At 59.4% G+C, this 18816-nt stretch overlaps 1 protein-coding gene across 1 annotated transcript; it reads left to right on the top strand.

Annotated features, from left to right (window-relative positions):
- Positions 1-280: 280 nt before the first annotated feature.
- LOC138845941 (dynein regulatory complex subunit 3-like) lies at positions 281-18079 on the top strand. Its single transcript, XM_070059990.1, has 8 exons — positions 281-391; positions 3404-3568; positions 4434-4550; positions 8836-9003; positions 12681-12826; positions 15111-15230; positions 15780-15892; positions 17710-18079. Exons 2-8 carry the CDS (start codon positions 3409-3411, stop codon positions 18077-18079), a joined length of 1194 nt encoding a protein of 397 aa, XP_069916091.1. The 5' UTR covers positions 281-391; positions 3404-3408.
- The last annotated feature ends 737 nt before the right edge of the window (positions 18080-18816 follow it).

The raw sequence follows: 18816 nt of genomic DNA, 5'->3' as shown, positions 1-18816 counted from the left end.
ACGTCCGTGTGATCATTCTCCCTTGGCTTTGGCTGGGAATGCAGGGTCGTCCCTGTTAGTTACTCCGCTGTGTGACCTTGGCCAAGTATCTTCTTCCCCTCCACCGCGTATCTGAACCCTGTGCCGTGTCCCGGCCTGCAGAGCTGGCGTGTAATTCAATAGTGCGTGTGCGCAGAGTCCATGGCAAACCCTGTTAGTGGCTGCTCCCCTCCTTAGTAATTCATGGGCACTGGGAACTGTGCGTCGCAGAGCCGATTGGCCCACGGTTCCTGTTTCCCAGGAAACTGCTGCACCTGCTTCCCGGCGAAGAGGCTCTTCAGGTCGCAGCGGCGTCGGACTCGAAGCTGCTGTCTCTGCCGCCTAACTCTGGGCTCACTGACGCCACTGACAGGCAAGTCGGCAGGGACCTGGCCTGGGTGGGGAATTACTGACTGTATCCCCACAGCACAGGGCTGTTTGGGCCTCATCCCTGACCCGGGACAGCTGTGAGAAACCTTGTGCACGGTGGCAGTGAGAGTGTCTGGAACCCTGGGTACAGCTGAGCCATGCTTAGGAAGATGGGTCCATTTCTTACCTGGAAACTGGGGTTCGTCCTATGTGTAAATCGAGTCCCCAGGGAGCTCTCAAGTGTGACCCCCACCTCGGTCGTCACCAACCTCACTCCTCTTGGAGTTCTCAGTACTGTAGCTGGAATGTGCTTCTTAGAATTATTAAAGTCCAGGGGCCGGCGCTGTGGCGCAGCGGGTTAATGCCCTAGCCTGCAGTGCTGGCATCCCATATGGGTGCTGGTTCGAGACCCAGCTGCTCCACTTCCGATCCAGCTCCCTGCTAATGGCCTGGGGAAGCAGGGGCCAAGTGCTTGGGCCCCTGAACCCACGTGGGAGACCCGTAAGAAGCTCCTGGCTCCTGGCTTCAGATCAGTGCAGCTCCAGCCATTACAACCATTTAGGGAATGAACCAGCAGATGGAAGACACCTCTCTCTCTCTCTCTCTCTCTCTCTCTCTCTCTCTGTCTGCAACTCTGCCTCTGAAATAAATAAATCTTAAAAAAATAATAATTATTAAAGTCTGGGCATGGGTGGCTTAACCAGGGCCCAGGGTAAGTAGCCACCCCTGGCTCCTGACTCCAGCCCCGCATCAATGCAGACCCTGGAGGCAACAGGGGAGGGCTCGAGCGCTTGGGTTCCTGCCACCCACGTGGGAGATCCAGATGGAGTTTTTAGCTCTTCTGGCTTTGGCCTCAGCACAGCTCAGCCCAGCCCTCACCATCACAGGCATGTGACGGCTGTGCTGCTTCCGTGGGCAGAAGGTGGGATAGCAGTGGCACGTGTGGCCAGGGCCAGGTTGGGAGTGGAAGGTGCATACCTGCGTCAGGTGCATCCAGGCGGGGGGCGAGGAGGAAGAATCGGTGAGGATGCCCCCTGTCCCACCTCACAGGGCCTGTATTTGATTTCCAGCTCTGCTTCCCCACTCCAGCTTCCTGCTGGCCCACACCCCAGAAGCAGGAGTGATGGCGCGAGTGGTTGAGTCCCTGCTGCTGGTGCGGGAGACCTGGATGGAGTTTAGGGCTCTTAGCTTCACCCTCTCACCCTGCCCACCCCCTCCACTGGGAGCACCTGCTTGCACTCGCGTCCCCCTCCCTGCCCTGCCCCCTCTGTCTCCGTTTCTGCTTGTCAAAAACAATTCTTTTAAGATTTATTTATTTATTTGAAAGGCAGAGTTAGAGAGAGAGAGAAAGAAAGAGAGGTCTTCCATCCATTGGTTCATTCCCCAGTTGGCCGCAACAGCCAGGGCTGTGCTGATCTGAAGCCAGGAGCCAGGAGCTTCTTCCGGGTCTCCCACGCAGGTACAGGAGCCCAGGCACTTGGGCCATCTTCCACTGCTTTCCCAGGCCACAGCAGAGAGCTGGATCAGAAGTGGAGCAGCCGGGACTCGAACCAGTGCCCATATGGGATGCTGGCACTGCAGGGGGCGGCTTTGCCTGCTATGCCACAGCGCCAACCCCCAAAAAGAAATGTAAGAGATCACAGAGACCTTAAGAGAAAGGGATGGGAAATGCCCACAGAAGGGGACACAGAACTCGCAAGGCCTGGACTCGGGCGCGTTAGGGACTGAAAAGCCAGCAGGAGGAAGACAGTGTCTGTCTGTGTCAGTCTGTCTGTCCTGTGTGTACCCCCCAGCCCCCATCTTCCTCTCTCTGCCTCTGTGTCTGTTCCTCCTGTTCTTGGCTTCGCCCTGTGCCCGGCCAGGCCAGCTGTGGGGTCCCCACCTCTGCTGAGCACCCTCATTCCCGGTCCTGAGTCTCAGGAGGCAGGGACACAAGTGGGCAGCTTGGGTCAGTGCCTCACCGAGCACTGGACCTGCAGGGGACAAGGCAACTGCCAGCCGGCAACTTGACCGGGGCTGCCAATGGTTGGCACCAAGAGACCTGGACGGGGAGGCCTGGCACCAGGCCACAGCCCAGTGGGACCAGCTGTAGCTGTGGGGCCAAGAGATGGACCCCGGCAGGTGGCCCGGGTGCTTGCCAGGAGCACCCAGAGCTCCCTGGGGACACATGTACGGACCCTGAGGGGCAGCCCTCCGAGTTAAGACGCCATCACAGGACCTGGCGTTGTGGGTTAAGCCGCCGCTTGTAACGCCCACATCTCATATTGGAGCGCTGGTTCGAGTCCTGGCTGCTCCACTTCCCATCCAGCTCCCTGCTAATGCGCCTGAGAAACAACAGACGCTTGGGAGACCCGGATGGAGTCCAGACTCCTGGCTTTGCCCTGGCCCAGCGCTGGCTGTTGTGGCCATTTGGGAAGTGAACCAGCAGATGGAGGATCTCTCTCTTCCTCCCTCTCTCCTCCCCCCTCCCCTCCTTCTCTCTCTGTCCTTCTTTTCAAAGAAAGAAATCTTGGGTTAAAAAAAAAAAAAAAAAAAAAAAAAAAAAAAAAAAAAAAAAAAAAAACAGGAAACAGAGAGAAACCGTAAGAGAAACCTCAGGGAGGGCCGGCGCTGTGGTGTAGCGGGTAACATGGCCGCCTGCAGTGCCTGCAGCCCTTAGGGGCACTGGTTTGAGACCCGGCTGCTCCTCTTCCAATCCAGCTCTCTGCTGTGGCCTGGGAAAGCAGTAGAAGATGGCCCAAGTGCTTGGATCCCTGCATGCCCATGGGAGACCCGGAAGAAGCTCCTGGCTCTCGACTGGCCCAGGTCTGACCATTGCAGCCATGTAGGGATTGAACCAGTGGATGGAAGACCTCTCTCTCTCTCTCTCTCTCTCTCGGTCTTTAACTGTGCCTCTCAAATAAATATTTAAAAAATAAAAGCAAGGGAGACCTCAGCAGTGCCTGTCCCCCGATGGAGGAGGGGTGCGGGGCCTCAGGAGGGCGGGGCCTCAGGAGGGCGTGGCGCTGTCTTGCAGGGAACATGAGCCGGCTGCACAACTCCATAGAGCCGCGCGTGATGGACGACGAGATGCTGAAGCTGGCCGTGAGCGAGCAGGGGCCTCGCGAGGAGGCCGGGCAGCTGGCCAAGCAGGAGGGCATCCTCTTCAAAGATGTCCTGACCCTGCAGCTGGACTTCCAGAGTGCGTGTCCATGTCCCCTGGTCCCCCCGCCCGGGGACGGGAGCAGCACCCTTGCCCCTCCCCCCCCTCCAGGAACCCACTGCGGGCTCCTGCACGGATGCGCTGAGGACGCCATACTTAGTGCCGTCGTCGTGTGGCTGTCCACAGCACCCCTGACCTGATTGAGAACAGAACAGATTAGAAACCCGCCCTGCTGCCAGTCTAAGCCCCGAGGGGACCCCACACTGGAGTGCAGCAGGGAGCTCCCAGCAGGTAGAAGCTAGGGGTCCTATGCAGCCGGCAGCTGGAGATAGGAAGCAGGGGCCCAGTAGCCTTGGTGGGGGGCGGGGGCGGGGGCGGGGTGGCTGAAGAAAGGGCAGGAAAGCAGGAGGGCGCAGGGCGCCTGAGGCCGAGAGGCAGCCCGTGGACGATGGGGCTGGGGACCAGGTGGATCCCTCCCGCCTCGCGTCCCCAGCGGTGGAATGGGCGCCTGCAGCTCCCGACGGGAGACAGCCCTGCCGGGCAGAGCGAGGGCATTTCGAGAGGAAGCGGGGAGAGCTTTGCGGGGATCCTGAACCCCCCGTGCTTTGTGCACCTGCTCTGATCCTCATCCCTGCTCCGTCTTGAGCCCTCCAGGCTGCCCAGGCGACCAGCCAGCAACAAGGAGGGAGCGGGATTCCCTGGTGGGAAAGACGGGGTGTGGTCCAGGCCGGCTTTAATTAAGAAGCCTGTGGCTGACCGCCCCTCCCCCGTCCTGGGTGCTCAGCCTTCGCCGCCAGGGCACCTAGCTTCTTCCTCCAGGGCAGGGCGAGAGAAGGTGAGGCGTCTCGGTGCCGCCGTGCGCCTGCCCAGAAGCCCACGCGCCCCTCTCCTCTGGTCTTTGTAGACATCCTGCACATTGACAACCTCTGGCAGTTCGAGAACCTGCGCAAGCTGCAGCTGGACAACAACATCATCGAGAGGATCGAGGGCCTGGAAAACCTCGTCCACCTGGTCTGGCTGGGTGAGGCCCCTTCTGCGCATGCGTCTGCTCCCGCCCACCTGCCAAGGTTGCGCCGCGCCCCGCCCCTCCTCCCCGCCTCTGCCCCCCACCCCGGGAGACGGCACTCTCACGCTTGACCCTCAGCTACCTGGGCACGGTCCTTAGCCTGGGCACGGCTGCTGTCTTTCAAAAGACCCGGGATCCACACTGGACAGAGCACAGCACAGACGGGCCATTCTGCTCCCGCCCGCTGGCCTCCCAGGCTGGGCGGGGCGCTCAGGGGGCTGCTACAGACTCCTCCCCTTCAATTTCCACTCGGATTGACAGGTAGCCACTGACTGGCAGGGCCCCGGGAGCAAAGCAGCAATAGTCATCGCGGAAGCCGGTGGGCCTGTGCGTGGGCTCCGTGAGCTCCGTGACCCCACACAAGCACCCAGCACCCCCACTGTGCAGATAAGCAAACAGAGGTCACAGTGCCTAAGAGCGACATGGGCTCTGGCCCTCCCTGCCCAGGCCGGGGTGGGGAGGATGAGGCCGTTTGGATGAACAGGGGCCATGCACTGGCCTCCCAGGGGCATCTGGTGAGGGGCAGGTAGGCACCCAACAGGGAGAAAAGGATGGGCCTGCTGCGTTCCCACAGCAACCCTAGGATACAGGTGCCTGGTACAGTCTACGCAAGAGGAGCCAAGGCTCAGAGAGGCCAAGGCGCGTGCCCAGAGCCAAGGACCAAGCAGTAGCAGTGCTGGGACTCGGACCCACACCAGTCTGACCCCAAAGCCCATGTTCTTCCCGCCCCCAGCACACACACACACACACACACACACACACCCCTTACCCAGCATTCCTTACTGCTGATTCCTGGGCACGGTGGCCTGTCCACACCATCAGGAGGCCTCTCTCTCTCTAGCCAGCCCTGAGCCACCGCCCCCACCCAAGGCCACCCTGCACGGGCCATCTGAATGCCACTGTTTTTTTTTTTTTTTTTTTTTCCTTTTAAAGTTTCATTGAGAGCTTCCATCTACTAGTTCTGCACACCCCAGCACAGTGGCAGGGCCCCGGGCTGGGCCAAAGCTAGGAGGCACGTGGGTGGCAGGAACCCACGGCAGGGACCTCCCAGGTCTGCATTTAGCAGGAAGCTGAGTCAGGACCAGAGCTGGGTGTGAAACCCAGGATCTCCACTGTGGGACGCGGGCATCTTAATTGGCACATTAGCCAGCAGCCCAGCCCCCACACCCACACGGGACACAGGGCCGAGGGTGCCAGGTGCCAGGTGTGCCTAGTGTCCTGCGTCCTGGGATGCTCTGTGGGTAGCTTGGAATTGGCCACAGTGGAGTATGGGTGGGAGTATGGACACCCACCCATCCCCCGGAACTGAGAAAGAACCACAAAGCAGGGCTTCCCCCAACCCCTGCTGTTAAACACTCACCACGCGTTCTTAGGGGCTGGGCCAGGCCCCTCAAGAACAGAACCTGGGGGCGAGTGTAGTGGTGCAGTAGGTGAAGCCGCTGCCTGGGACACCAGCCTCCCACGTGAGAACCAGTTCTGCTCCACTTCCCATCCAGCTCCCTGCTAATGTGCCTTGGAAAGGCAGCAGAAGATGGCCCAAGTGCTTGGGCCTCTACCATGCAGCCCGAGCTGTTGCAGCCATTTGGGGAGTGAACCAGTGGATGCAGCCAGAGGCAGGCATCAAACACGTGATGTGGACATCTTAACCTGCATCTCTCTCTCTCTCTCTCTCTCTTAGATTTATTTAGGCAGAGAGAATCTTCCATGCATTGATTCGTTCCCCAAACCAATCCAAAGCCAGGAGCTTCTTCTGGGTTCCCCAACAAGGTCTTGGAACATCTACTGTAGCAGAGAGCGCTATTGGAAGTGGAGCAGCCAGGACTCGAACCGGCGCCCTATGGGATGCAGGCTCTGCAGGTGGTGGCTTTACCCGCTGCGCCACAGCGCTGGCCCCTAACCTGCCTCTTAACCATCGGGCCAGCTGCCTGCCCCTGCCGACTCGGAACTGACTGCAGACATCGCCTCAGTTTCTGTGCTGTGCTATCTGCAGCAGGTCGCCAGGGGGCGCCGTTGAGTCCCAGTTCCCTCATTTGCGGTGGGATGACGACACCTGTGCTATGAGGATTAAATAAGGCGGTGCCAGTCCAGGGCCTGGCACAGAGCAGGGGACAAGGAGATGTTGGCAGTGTCACCCGTGCACAGATGGGCGTCACGGACATGCAGACGAGACCAATGATGCTGGGGTTAAGCTGACTCCCAACTCACCCTTGCAAAGTGACCGCTTGTCTGCCAGGATTGTCCATACTGCCAAGCTCAGGACAAATCCCCAGTGCCGGCCGCTGGCCCACTGGCCTCCTGCACAGGGTTACAACCCCAGCCACCAGCCAAGCCCGAAAGCTTGTGCCAGATGGGTTCCAGGACCCCCTGAGGTCACATCCCTGGATGCTCAAGTCCCCTGTGTAGAGTGGCATAACACAGGGCCAGCGCTGTGGGGCAGCAGGTTAAGCCACCATCTGCAGTGCCAGCATCCCATAGGTTCGCCAGTTCAACTCCTGGCTGCTCCACTTCTGATCCTGCTCCCTGCTAATGGCCTGGGAAAACAGTAGAAGATGGCCCAGGTGCTTGGGCCCCTGCACCCATGTGGGAGACCTGGAGGAAGCTCCTGGCTCCTGGCTTCGGATTGGCACAGCTCTGGCCATTGCGGACATTTGGAGAATGAGCCAGCAGATGGAAGACCTCTCTCTCTGTCTCTCCTTCTCTCTGTAACTCTGCCTCTCAAGTAAATAAATAAGAATAAATAAATCTGAGGGGGGGGATGGCATAACAGGAGGACACTTCAAAAAATTAGTGGAAAAGTGAAATTAAAAGTTTCGGAGTCAGGATGTAGCCTAGCAGTGAGACACCTGCATTGTTGCCAGGCTCCACCCCCCCACTCCAGTGCCCTCCCAGTGCGGCCTCTGGGGGCAGTGGTGACGGCTCAGGTAGTTGGACCTCTGCCAGCCACCTAGAAGACCTGGACTAAGTTGCTGACTCCAGGCTTCAGCCTAGCCCAGCTTTGGCCCAACCCAGTCCTGATCATTGTGGACATTTAGGGAGGAGACAGCAAATGGTAGTCTCTCTTTTGCCTCTCAGATAAATAAATTGGTGTTTAAAAAGATACTTTATCTTGGGGCTGGTGTCCTGGCACAGTGGGTTAAGCCGAGGCCTATGTCACCAGCATCCCATATTGGAGTGCTGGTTCCAGTCCTGGCTGCTCTGATCCAGCTGCCGCAAATGCACCTGGGAAAGCAGCAGAAGAGGCCCAAGTGCTTGGGCCCCTGCCACCACATGGGAGACCCAGATGGAGTTCCAAGCTTCTGGTTTCGGCCTGGTCCAGCCACAGCTGTTGCAGCCATTTGGGGAGTGAACCAGCAGATGGAAGACCTCTCTTTGTCTCTCTCACCCGCCTCCCACCATCATTGTGCCTTTCAAACAAATAAGATAAATCTTTTTTTAAAAAAAAAACACTTTATTTGGTGTAAATAATTTTTTAAAGATTTATTTATTTTATATGAAAGAGTTACACACACACACACACACACACACACAGGTCTTCCATCCGCTGGTTCACTCCCCAGATGGCCACATCAGCTGGAGCTGCACGATCCAAAGCCAGGAGCCAGGAGCTTCCTCCGGGTCTCCCACGCGGGTGCAGGGGTCTAAGGACTTGCGCCATCTTCCACTGCTTCTCCAAACCACAGCAGAGGGCTGGATCGGAAGTGGAGCAGCCGGGACTCGAGCCGGTGCCCCTATGGGATGCCAGCACTGCAGGCGGCAGCTTTACCCACTACACCAGAGCGCCGGCCCCATCCGTGAAGTTCTTAAAGTACCCTTATATTTGTGTGTAACTTACACCCATCCTTCCGAGTACTTTAAAGTATCTCTGGATTACTTCACAATACCTAAGCGGGGTAGATGAGATGCACACACACAGAGCACTGGATAAACCCGGAATTGCTACGCGGATGGGAGGCCTGAGGCTAGGGGCGTCCCTGAGCCCGTGGTCTGAGGCTGAGCTGCTGTTCTCGTCGGAGCTCTGACCCAGCGAGCGCCGCCCACAGGGGTGATGTATGTGGTGAGAGTGTGAGGCTTCCAGAAATAATCGCAGGCTTTGCCCCGGGGGTGTGGGGGGTGCGCCGCTTGCTGCCGGCCCGCGGAGCACCAAGTCCCCTTGATGGCCTCGCTCGCGGAGCGCCCACCGCCCAGCCCAGGCACCGGACAGCAAAGCCTCTTCACAGATCCGCCCCTTCCCTTCCCCCAGATCTGTCCTTCAACAACATCGAGGTCATCGAGGGCCTGGACAGCCTGGTGAACCTGGAGGACCTGAGCTTGTTCAACAACCGGATCTCCAGGATCGACTCCCTGGACGCGCTGGGCAAGCTGCAGGTGCTGTCGCTGGGCAACAACCAGATCGACAACATAATGAATGAGTGGCCGACACCCCCACACCCGTGCGCATGCGCGGGGCTCGGACAGGGCGGGGTCTGCCGCGTGGGCAGGTGCACCTGGAGCATCGCAAGTCTTCTCCCCCCTACCCCTAACCCACCTCCGCGTCGCTTGACAAGCCGGCTTAGTCCGCCAGGGACCCGATCGTGTTGGGACAGCACGCTTCACAAAATCTGTCCATGGCTGCCCGTTCACAGCCTTTGCCACGGCAACGTCTCGTTCTGCCCCCACGGTCTCTGGCTCATTTAGCCAACGTTTGCCTGCTGGGTGCACTTGCTCTGTTCTCAGTGGGGACAGAGCCGGACAAGGCGGGTTCCCCTCGGGGCTGAGCAGCCCACAGGTTAAAAGAACCCCTGGTGTCCCGTGTCCGCGGACGCCGGGGTCATCTGTGCGACACTGACAGTGGTCATCTCCAGGGAAGGCTGGTTGGCTGCCCCTGCACTCCCCACAGGGGGCTCCCAGCTCAGCAGGCTGGGGCTGAGACCGCCCCCCCCCAATAGCTGGGGGTCTGGCAGCCTCGGGAAGGGGCACACATCAGAGGTGACCCAACAGAGACCTTCCCCTGTGGTTCCTGGCCAGGGCCCCTGGGAGCTGCCCCGAATTCCATTACTGCTTGGGTCAGATGGATGGCCTGGGCTGGAATCCCAGCTCTACGTGAGGCTGACTGAGATGGATGGCCCGGGGCGGCGGGGGAGGAGGTCAGTCACCCAGATGGTCCCTATACGTAAATCCATCCATCCGACGGTGCAAATCCTGGAGGCAGTGTAGTCTCAGTAGTCTGCCCTGTATGCCCCATGGAAGCCAGCGTGCTTGTCGGGGGTCCAGAACTGGTCACACAGCCTGCCCCCTCCCTGCTCTGCTGGGGTGGGGGTGGGGGTGGGGGAGATCCACCGTGGACCAAGGACGTGGCCTTGGATCAAGGGCTGAGATTTTAGCCACCTCCCAGCTGTCTGAGCTGGGGCCAGCGTCCACTTGCCCATCTGTGAAATGGGCTCAGACCGTAGAGCTGTAGCGAGGACCGAGTGGACCCCAGAGTGTTCAGTACCTGACATGTGTGAGAGGCAGGGTTGCTGGTTCGCAGAGTCGGGGAGAGAGAAGGCCCCTAGGGAGAAGCGGCCAGGGCCAGAAGTTCCTGCGGCCAGGCTGCACCCGGGGTCCTGGAGACCCCCCGTTGTCTCCACCTAGCTGTATCCGAGTGCCTGGGTTTGGGTCCTGGCTCTGCTGTCAGTTCCAGCGTCTTATGCTGTGCAGCCTGGGAGGGTGGGCAGGTGACGGCTTCCGTGCCACGTACGTGGGAGACCCGGATGGAGCTCCTGGTTCCCGGCTTCGGCCTGGCCCAGCCCCTGGCTGTTGCTGCCATGTGGGGAGTGAAAACAGTGAATGCAAGGTCTGTGTGTGTGTGCACGTGTGTGCGTGCGCCTTTGAAAGGCAGAGAAAGAGAGGGGAGGGGAGAGAGAGCGAGCTCTCCTCTGCCAGTTCACTCCCCAAATGGCCACAACAGCCGAGGGGAGGGCCACATCGAAGCCAGGAGCCGGGAGCTCCATTCAGATCCCCCACTTGAGTGACAGGGATCCAAGCCGGTGCTTCCCAGGTGCAGGGGCATGGAACCGGATCAGAAGCAAAGCAGCCGGGACTCAGACACTACTCCTGTGTGGGGTCCCCAGACAGCATCTTAACCCATGAGCCACAGCGCCCATTTCAAAACACGCGGACTTTGAAGCAAAATCAGGGCCCCCGGGAAAGAGCCTCTGTTACCCCCTCACCCTCTGTACCTGCGTCCCTGGCCGAGACCACAGCTGCGGCCAGGCATCCTGGCTCTGTCCAGCTGCCCTCCAAGCCCCGCCCTCATGTCCCATCTCCACCCCCGTTAGCAGCCCACTCCACTGCCTGCGCCATATTCCGATGCCACGCGATGTACTTCCCCCGTCCCTCGGAGGTGGACGCTGAAGTTGCTCCAAGCTGGTGGCATCACACAGACCACCTCAGATGTCCTTGAACCCCAGGATGACCTCGAGCAGGGGTCACGTGTGCCTGGGTCAGCCCACATGTAAGATACACTCCCAGCGAGGGTTGCTGGACCAGAAGGCAGGTGCATCTTCAATCTGGACGGCTCTCTGCCAACTCGGCCTCCGGGGAAGTGGAACCGTTTACAAACCCCCCGGTGTGGCCCGCTGCCTGTCAACTTTCTATAGTGCGCTCGCTTCTGAGGCTTTTCTCTTTGCCTGCCAACAAGCTGAGAAATGGAATCTCACCGGGAGATCTCTAAAAATGAAATCCGGCCCCGTCTTTTCTCATACACGCTTCGAACTCCACTGGCTTCCATCATCCTTAGAGCAAAATCCAAACCCTCGACCACAGCCTGCATTTTTTTTTTTTTAAGATTTATTTATTTATTTGAGAGGCAGAGTTTCAGACAGACAGAGGGAGAGACAGAGAGAAAGGTCTTCCATCCGCTGGTTCACTCCCCAAATGGCCGCAATGGCCAGAGCTGGGTCGATCTGAAGCCAGGAGCCAGGAGCTTCTTCCAGGTCTCCCACGTGGGTAGCAGGGGCCCAAGCACTTGAGCCATCTTCTACTGCTTTCCCAGGCCACAGAGGGAGCTGGATCCGAAGTGGAACAGCTGGGACTTGAACCGGTGCCCATATGGGATGCTAGCGCCACAGGGGGAGGCTTAGCCTACTGTACCACAGCACTGGCCCCAGCCAGCATGGTCTTACATGAACCAGCCCCTGACCTTGTCTCCACACTTGTATCAAGTCTTTCCTCCATCATACTGCAGCTGCCCCAGCCTTTCTCTGTTCCTGGTGTACCCTGAACTTGTCGCTGCCCCAGGGCCTTTGCCCGTGCTGTTTTGGCTCCTGAGAAAGTGCTCTCCTTGCACTACCACCACTGGCTCCCTCCCGTCTCCCATAAATGCCACCTCTCACGGTCGGTGCTGTCTTTACATTCCTTGTAGCACTTTGCCTAGTCTGTGATGATGCTACTTAATTTTAAAAACACTCCCAGCACCACCCACCGTGTAAGCTCTGGGGTCCACGTGGGCTTTGGTCTCCCTGGGCACACACCTGAGGCTTGCTGCCTGCTTGGTCGTGAATGCTATTTATTATGACTGACGGCCTTGGGCGCAGTTCCGACACTGGGAGCTGGGAGGCGCTGTGCGCTGCGGTTCTAGCGCAGCTGCGCATGGCTGTCTCCCGCTGGCTGGCCGCCGGTCTTGATCCATTTGATGGATGAGATGGGGTGGGGGTGGGGCATCCACGAAGCCCTGCCCCGAGGGCCCACAGACGACAACCACCACAGCCCTAACTTGGCTTCTGTGTCTGGATGTCAGGCGCCTTTCATCTGGGCCTTGCTTTACGACGGCTGTAACACACGTAACATCCCTCCGCTCATTCCTCATTCTACACGCACTGAGGCTTAGGGGAACTTGCCCAAGGGCCCATAGCTGGGATTGGAGCTCCCGTCTGTCCGTGCCTGATCCAATATCTCAGGGCATTACCTAGTCCCCTACCTGCAGGCCTGGACCCCCACCCACCCACTCTGCACCTGTGCCCCCCCCCTCTGCCTGAGGCCTGAAGGTGCCAGGGCCCTCCCGGCTGCAGGGAGAAGGCGGGGGTGTGTTTCCAGGCAGCCAGGACGGAGCGTCCTCTCCTCCCCAGCTCGTCTACCTGCGGCGGTTCAAGTGCCTGCGCACGCTCAGCCTCGCCGGGAACCCCATCGCCCAAGCGGAGGACTACAAGATGTTCATCTACGCCTACCTGCCCGACCTCGTGTACCTGGACTTCCGGCGCATCGGTGACCACATGGCACGTGTCTTCCCCCTCCCCCACCCCCGTGGGGTCCCGCAGCACCTGCGTGGGTGCCCTCTCGCCCAGGCTCCCAGCAACCAGGGCTCCCCCATCTCTGCGCATTGTCCCAAGGCCACCTCGCAGCCACTGTGTGGTTTCCTAAAGGAAACAGTGGAGAGGGCTCCCCCCTACCCCCTCCACCCTGGTCTCTGTGACCCCGGGAGCAATATTAAGAGCTAGCTGTTATTGGGCGTTCATCAATCAAGCCCATGGCGCCGTCTCACCACCAGCCAGCCAGGACCCCGCTGTCGTCCCAGTGGCCAAACTGGCGCTCAAGGGCGGGGACTCCAGTGGGCGGGGCTGGAGCTGGGAGTCAGTCCCTGTGAGTGAGCTGCCTGCCTGTGGGAGGGTCTTCCTGCTGCCCCCTGCCTGCCTCCCTCCCCGCCCCCCACCCCCTGCTGTGAAGCCCTTGCTTCTCACTCTGGGCAGCGTGATCCATTGTGGGAAGGGGTGGCGGGGGAGGGGGGTACTGACCCATTGGGACTGGGGTGGCACCTTGAGTTGGGCCAGCTGACCTGCCTGCTGGTACCTGTCCTGCAGACAGGAGTTGTGTTGAGGAGCACTAAAATGACCCCCCCGGGGGGGGACACCTGGAGAGGCAGGCAGGAGGGTGGGCCCCCAGCCTCAACTCTGAGCCCCCAGAACCTGCAGTGAGCGGAGCCCCCTCTCTCCTGGGTGGGCCAAGGTGCCGTCCAAGCACCGCTGTGGAGGCTTAGAGAGGAGGTGACCTCAGGGGGAGTGCCCTCCTCCCGCCACAGGCTTTCTCTTGTCCCTGCATGGGACCGGAAGCTGAGACTGCAGCTGTATCTATTTTATTTATTTTATTAAAAAGATTTATGTGTTTATTTGAAAGTCAGAGCTACACAGAGAGAGAGAGAGAGAGAGAGGCCTTCCATCCGCTGGTTCACTCCCCAATTGGCCTGATCTGAAGCCAGGAGCCAGAGCTTCTGCCAGGTCTCCCACGTGGGTGCAGGGGCCCAAGCACGTGGGCCATCCTCCACTGCCTTCCCAGGCCACAGCAGAGAGCTGGATCGGAAGTGGAGCAGCCAGGACTAGAACTGGCGCCCATATGGGATGCGGACACTGCAGGCGGCAGCTTTATCTGTGATGCCACAGCACTGCCTCACCCCTTTTGTTTTAATTTTAAAGATTTATTGGTTGATTTGTTTCTTTGGAAGGCAGAGTTACAGAAAGACAGAAGAGATTTCTCATCTGCTGGTTCACTCCCTAAATGGCTTGCAAACAGGCCAAAGCCAGGAGCCGGAAACTCCATCCGGGTCTCCCACGTGGGTGGCAGGGGCCCAAGCACTTGGGTCATGTTCCGGTTCCCCAGGTGCATCAGTAGGGAGTGGAGCAGCTGGGGCTCACGTGGGATGCTGGCATCGCAGGCCACTGCTTGACCCGCTGTGCCCGCTGAGCCACAGCACGGGCCCCGGAGCCAGTTTTAAAGGCAACAGTGCTCTAGGATGCCTGGGTTGGCCACATACCTGTTTGAGTGTGCTCTTCTTGTTATGAAACCATGGGGCACCTTGGACCTGCACCTATAGAGAGCATAAAATCTGCTCTCTTTATAGTAATAAAGACATCATAAAAATAGGACAGAGGCAGGTGTTAGCTATAAGTTGTTTGGGACGCCCGCATCCCATATCGGGAGCCCCGGCTACTCCCGAAAGCAGCGGAAGACGGCCCAAATACTTGGGTCCCTGCCACCCACGTGGGAGACCCGGATGGAGTTCTGGGCTCCTGGTTTCAGTCTGGCCCAGCGCTGGCTGTTAACAGGCATATGGGGAGTGAACCAGCAGATGGAAGATGTCTCTCTCGCTCTCTCACTGCCTTTCAATGTTTTTTATTTTAAAATCTAACAATAAAAGAATTTAGAAAAGAAAGGCTCTCACTGAGCAGTGCCCCAGCCCCCCCCCCCCAGCACAGCAGGGGTCGGGGGTTGGGGGATGAGGGGCAGGGGAGGGCGCTCAGAGTCCCAGAAGCAAACCAAGGCCCCCTCCAGACTCAGACCCTCGCCTAGAATCATCCGGACAAATCGGAAACGAAACCCAGGCTCTTGAAGGGGCCTTCTCAGCTCCCTAATTTCCCTGGGACCCCTCAGCCAACCTTGCCTTGTGAAGGGGTCTGTCCGGCCCGGCCCCCTCCCCCAGCCCACGGCAGGGAGGGAAGTGGTGGTGGTGGGGACATCCAGGCGAGCTCCGCTAACGGCTAACGGTGCCACCTGCTGTTCTCCGACCAGAAAGAGCTCGCAGAGGCAAAGCACCAGTACAGCACGGACGAGCTGAAACACCGGGAGCACCTGGCGCAGGCCCGGCTGGAGGCCGAGCAGGCCCAGCGCGCGGAGCTGGAGGCGCACAAGGTCTCTCGCGGACGGACACGTTCAACGCAGGCCCGCCGGGATCCCCTGGGCGCCCTGGGAGAAATCATGCCTCACGCACAGGCCACGAAGCCCTCCCCGCCTCGCCCACCTCCCTGGGGCTGGCTCCAACCACAGCGCAGACTCTCGGTCCTGTCCCGCGCTTGCTGGCGTACCCCTGCGTCCAACACTCTGGGCCGCGAGAGGGTGCTACAGTCTTGCGCCTTAAGACCCTCGGGCAGATGCCCCCTCCCCACACACCCTCCACCACGGCATGGCATGCCAGAAACAGGCTGAGCACTTAGGGCACCTGCCGGCCTCCCGCCATGAGCCCCACCCCTCCGTGCAGCCAGACCGAAGCAGCCTCGCACCTGCTGTTCCTTCTGCCTGGGAGGCACCCCTCCACCACCCCCTCCCGCCGCCCCTCTACATCGGAGAGGGTTGAAGCCCAAGGGGTAATGTCTGTGTTAGTGCCCAGCCGGGGGGCCCGTGCCCAGCGCGTCCTCCCTGGAGCCCGCCTGGGTCACCGCGGGGCCCTGTTTCTGCCCGCAGGCTGCCTTCGTGGACCGCCTGAACGACTCCTTCCTGTTTGACAGCATGTACGCTGAAGATGTGGAAGGCAACAAGCTGTCCTACCTGCCCGGCGTCGGGGAGCTGCTGGAGACATATCCGCCCCGGCTCTCGCCGCCTCTTGTCTGGCAGAGCCTGCTCACGGAGCCCCCAGCCCCTGCTGGGACTGTTTCCCCATCCTGGGCCAGGCTGAAGTCAGACGCCTGGACCTCCATCTGGGTTTTCCATGTCTGTGGCAGAGGCCCAAGCACTTGGGCTATCTTCTTTTTTATTTTTTTTATTTATTTTTTTTTTTATTTTTTGACAGGCAGAGTGGACTGTGAGAGAGACAGAGAGAAAGGTCTTCCTTTGCCATTGGTTCACCCTCCAATGGCTGCCGCGGCCGGCGCGCTGCGGCGGGTGCACCGCGCTGATCCGATGGCAGGAGCCAGGAGCCAGGTGCTTTTCCTGGTCTCCCATGGGGTGCAGGGCCCAAGCACCTGGGCCATCCTCCACTGCACTCCCTGGCCACAGCAGAGGGCTGGCCTGGAAGAGGGGCAACCGGGACAGAATCCGGCGCCCCGACCGGGACTAGAACCCGGTGTGCCGGCGCTGCTAGGCGGAGGAGGGCTATCTTCTTTTTTAAAATTTATTTATTTATTAGAAAGGCAGAGTTACAGAGATGCAGAGGCAGAGACAGAGAGAGGTTTCACATCCATTGGTTCACTCCCCAAATGGCTGCAACAGCCGGAGTTGGGCTGATCTGAAGCCAGGAGCTTCTTCCGGGTCTCCCACACAGGTGCAGGCACCCAAGGACTTGGGTCATTTTCTGCTTTCCCAGGCCATAGCAGAGAGCTGGATCGGAAGTGGAGCAGCCGGGACTAGAACCGGCGCCCATATGGGATAACAGCACTGCAGGCAGAGGCTTTGCCCTCTGCACCACGGCACCGGCCCCATGTTAAGTTGTTACAACAGAAGGTTCATGGATACCAGCAGTCACTGGGCGAGACTTGACACCTCGAGGCCTTCGCAGCCTGTTGTGCGGGGTGGGGCTGGTGGAGCCGCTGTCCGGCAGGTGCTCTCGTGAAAGTGGCCCAGCGGGTGTGTGACAGTCCCTTTGATCAGGCACATCTTGCACTGCCAGCCCCCCCCCACACACACCGCCCCGCAGCCTGCCTTGGCTCTGCTTTGCCAAGGTATGACACGGATGACTCTGTTTTCAAATCTTGACAATTTTCCCAGTGGCAGTGGCGGGGCCAGGACTTGAACCTGGATCCTCCGCTTCCACCCCTGGCCCCTCCACCCCCACCTACCCCAGCACAGCTGAGCATCAAAATGGGCCCTCTGCCCAAGAGCCCATCTTGGTCACACACCAGCCCCTCCCTGTCCCGCCAGGTCCCCAAGCAGTCTGTTCGGGGCCTTTCGTTTTTCTTTTTCTTTTCTTTTCTTTTCTTTTTTTTTTTTTTTTTTGACAGGCAGAGTGGACAGTGAGAGAGAGAGACAGAGAGAAAGGTCTTCCTTTGCCGTTGGTTCACCCTCCAATGGCCGCCGCAGCTGGCATGCTGCGGCTGGCGCACCGCGCTGATCCAATGGCAGGAGCCAGGTGCTTCTCCTGGTCTCCCATGGGGTGCAGGGTCGGGGCCTTTCTTAACATCATCCTGCTCTGCCCTGTGGGTTCTGCCCGTGGTCCCCAGCTCCTTCCCCCACCAGGCCTCCGATGGTGGCGAGACCTCAGCCACACCATTACCCTCTGAATCTCCAGTGCCAGGTCTCTGGGCCCCTCAATGGCTTCCTCCATCAGATGAGACCCTGAGTTCAAGTCCTGAACACACACATGTTCAGCGTAGCAAGCCCTTGCACCCTTGTGGCCCTCCCCGGTGGCCTGCTCCAAGGGAGAGAGACGCTGCCTTGAGCTTCCTTAACGCCCACCCACCTACAAGGACAAATTTGTCACCATCTGCGTGAACATTTTCGAGTACGGCCTGAAACAGCAGGAAAAGCGGAAGATCGAGCTGGACACGTTTACTGAGTGCATCCAGGAGGCGATCCAGGAGAACCAGGAGCAGGGCAAACTCAAGATCGCCCAGTTCGAGGAGAAGCACTCGCTGGTAGGGCCCGCCCCTCCCGAAGCCGCAGCTCTACGCCCGCCGAAGGGCTGCAGCACCTGTGCCCCTGCTGGCCCTTGCGGCCCAGGCCAGGGGGTCACGCAGCCGCGAGCAGCAGAGCCAAGGCCCAGCCCACTCACCACCTCCCCTGCTGCTCCACTGTGGCCACGAAGGTGGGGCTGTGGCTCTATCATGTAACATGCCCAGGGGTTCAAGGTCATCCTTGCCCTGCATGACCTCATCTGTTAACTGTCGCTATTTTATTTTATTTATTTGTTTGGAAGGCAGAGTTCAAGAGGGGCAGAGAGAGAGAGAGAGAGAGAGAGAGAGAGAGAGGACTTCCATCCGCTGGTTCACTCCCCCAAATGGCCACAATGGCCAGAGTTGAGCCAATTCAAAGCCAGGAGCCTGGATCTTTTTCCGGGACTCCCATGCAGGTGCAGGGGCCCAAGGACTAGGGCCATCTTCCACTGCTTTCCCAGGCCATAGCAGAGAGCTGGATCGGAAGTGGGGCAGCCGGGACTTGAACCGGCGCCCATATGGGATGCCGGCACTGCAGGTGGCAGCTTTACCCGCTACACCATAGCGCCGGCCCCAGGACGTCCTTTTTTATTTATTTGAAAGGCGTAGCGGCAAAGAGAGAGGGAGAGAGACAGAGAAATCCCAGCCACTGCATCAAGCTCTCCAAACAGGGACAGGAGCTTCCCAGGCATTTAAACAGGGAGCTGGATCGGAGCAGAGCAGCCAGGGACTGGAACTGGCGCTCATAAGGGGTGCCAGTGTCGCAACCCTGGCCCCACACTTGTGACGCCTCTTTTCTGGTCCCAGTGGCCATTGGGTTTGGGATGGCAGGGGGTCAGCCGGTCAGTGCTTCCTGGAGCAACAGGTACCTCTGGGGAAGCAGGAGCAGCTAGAACGGGGCTGATGAGGACTCT

Source organism: Oryctolagus cuniculus, chromosome 17 (genome assembly GCF_964237555.1).
Source record: "Oryctolagus cuniculus chromosome 17, mOryCun1.1, whole genome shotgun sequence".
Lineage (NCBI taxonomy): Eukaryota > Metazoa > Chordata > Mammalia > Lagomorpha > Leporidae > Oryctolagus > Oryctolagus cuniculus.
Note: the sequence above shows the minus strand (reverse complement) of the source record. Positions and strands in the feature narration are given on the sequence as shown.

Bases quoted from the DNA above. Each gene is read 5' to 3' on its own strand.
- LOC138845941 (XM_070059990.1), top strand. From the start codon at position 3,409: ATGAGCCGGCTGCACAACTCCATAGAGCCGCGCGTGATGGACGACGAG. The intron at 3,569-4,433 runs GTGCGTGTCCAT...TGGTCTTTGTAG, and splicing joins CCTGCAGCTGGACTTCCAGA to ACATCCTGCACATTGACAAC. The intron at 9,004-12,680 runs AGTGGCCGACAC...CTCCTCCCCAGC, and splicing joins GATCGACAACATAATGAATG to TCGTCTACCTGCGGCGGTTC.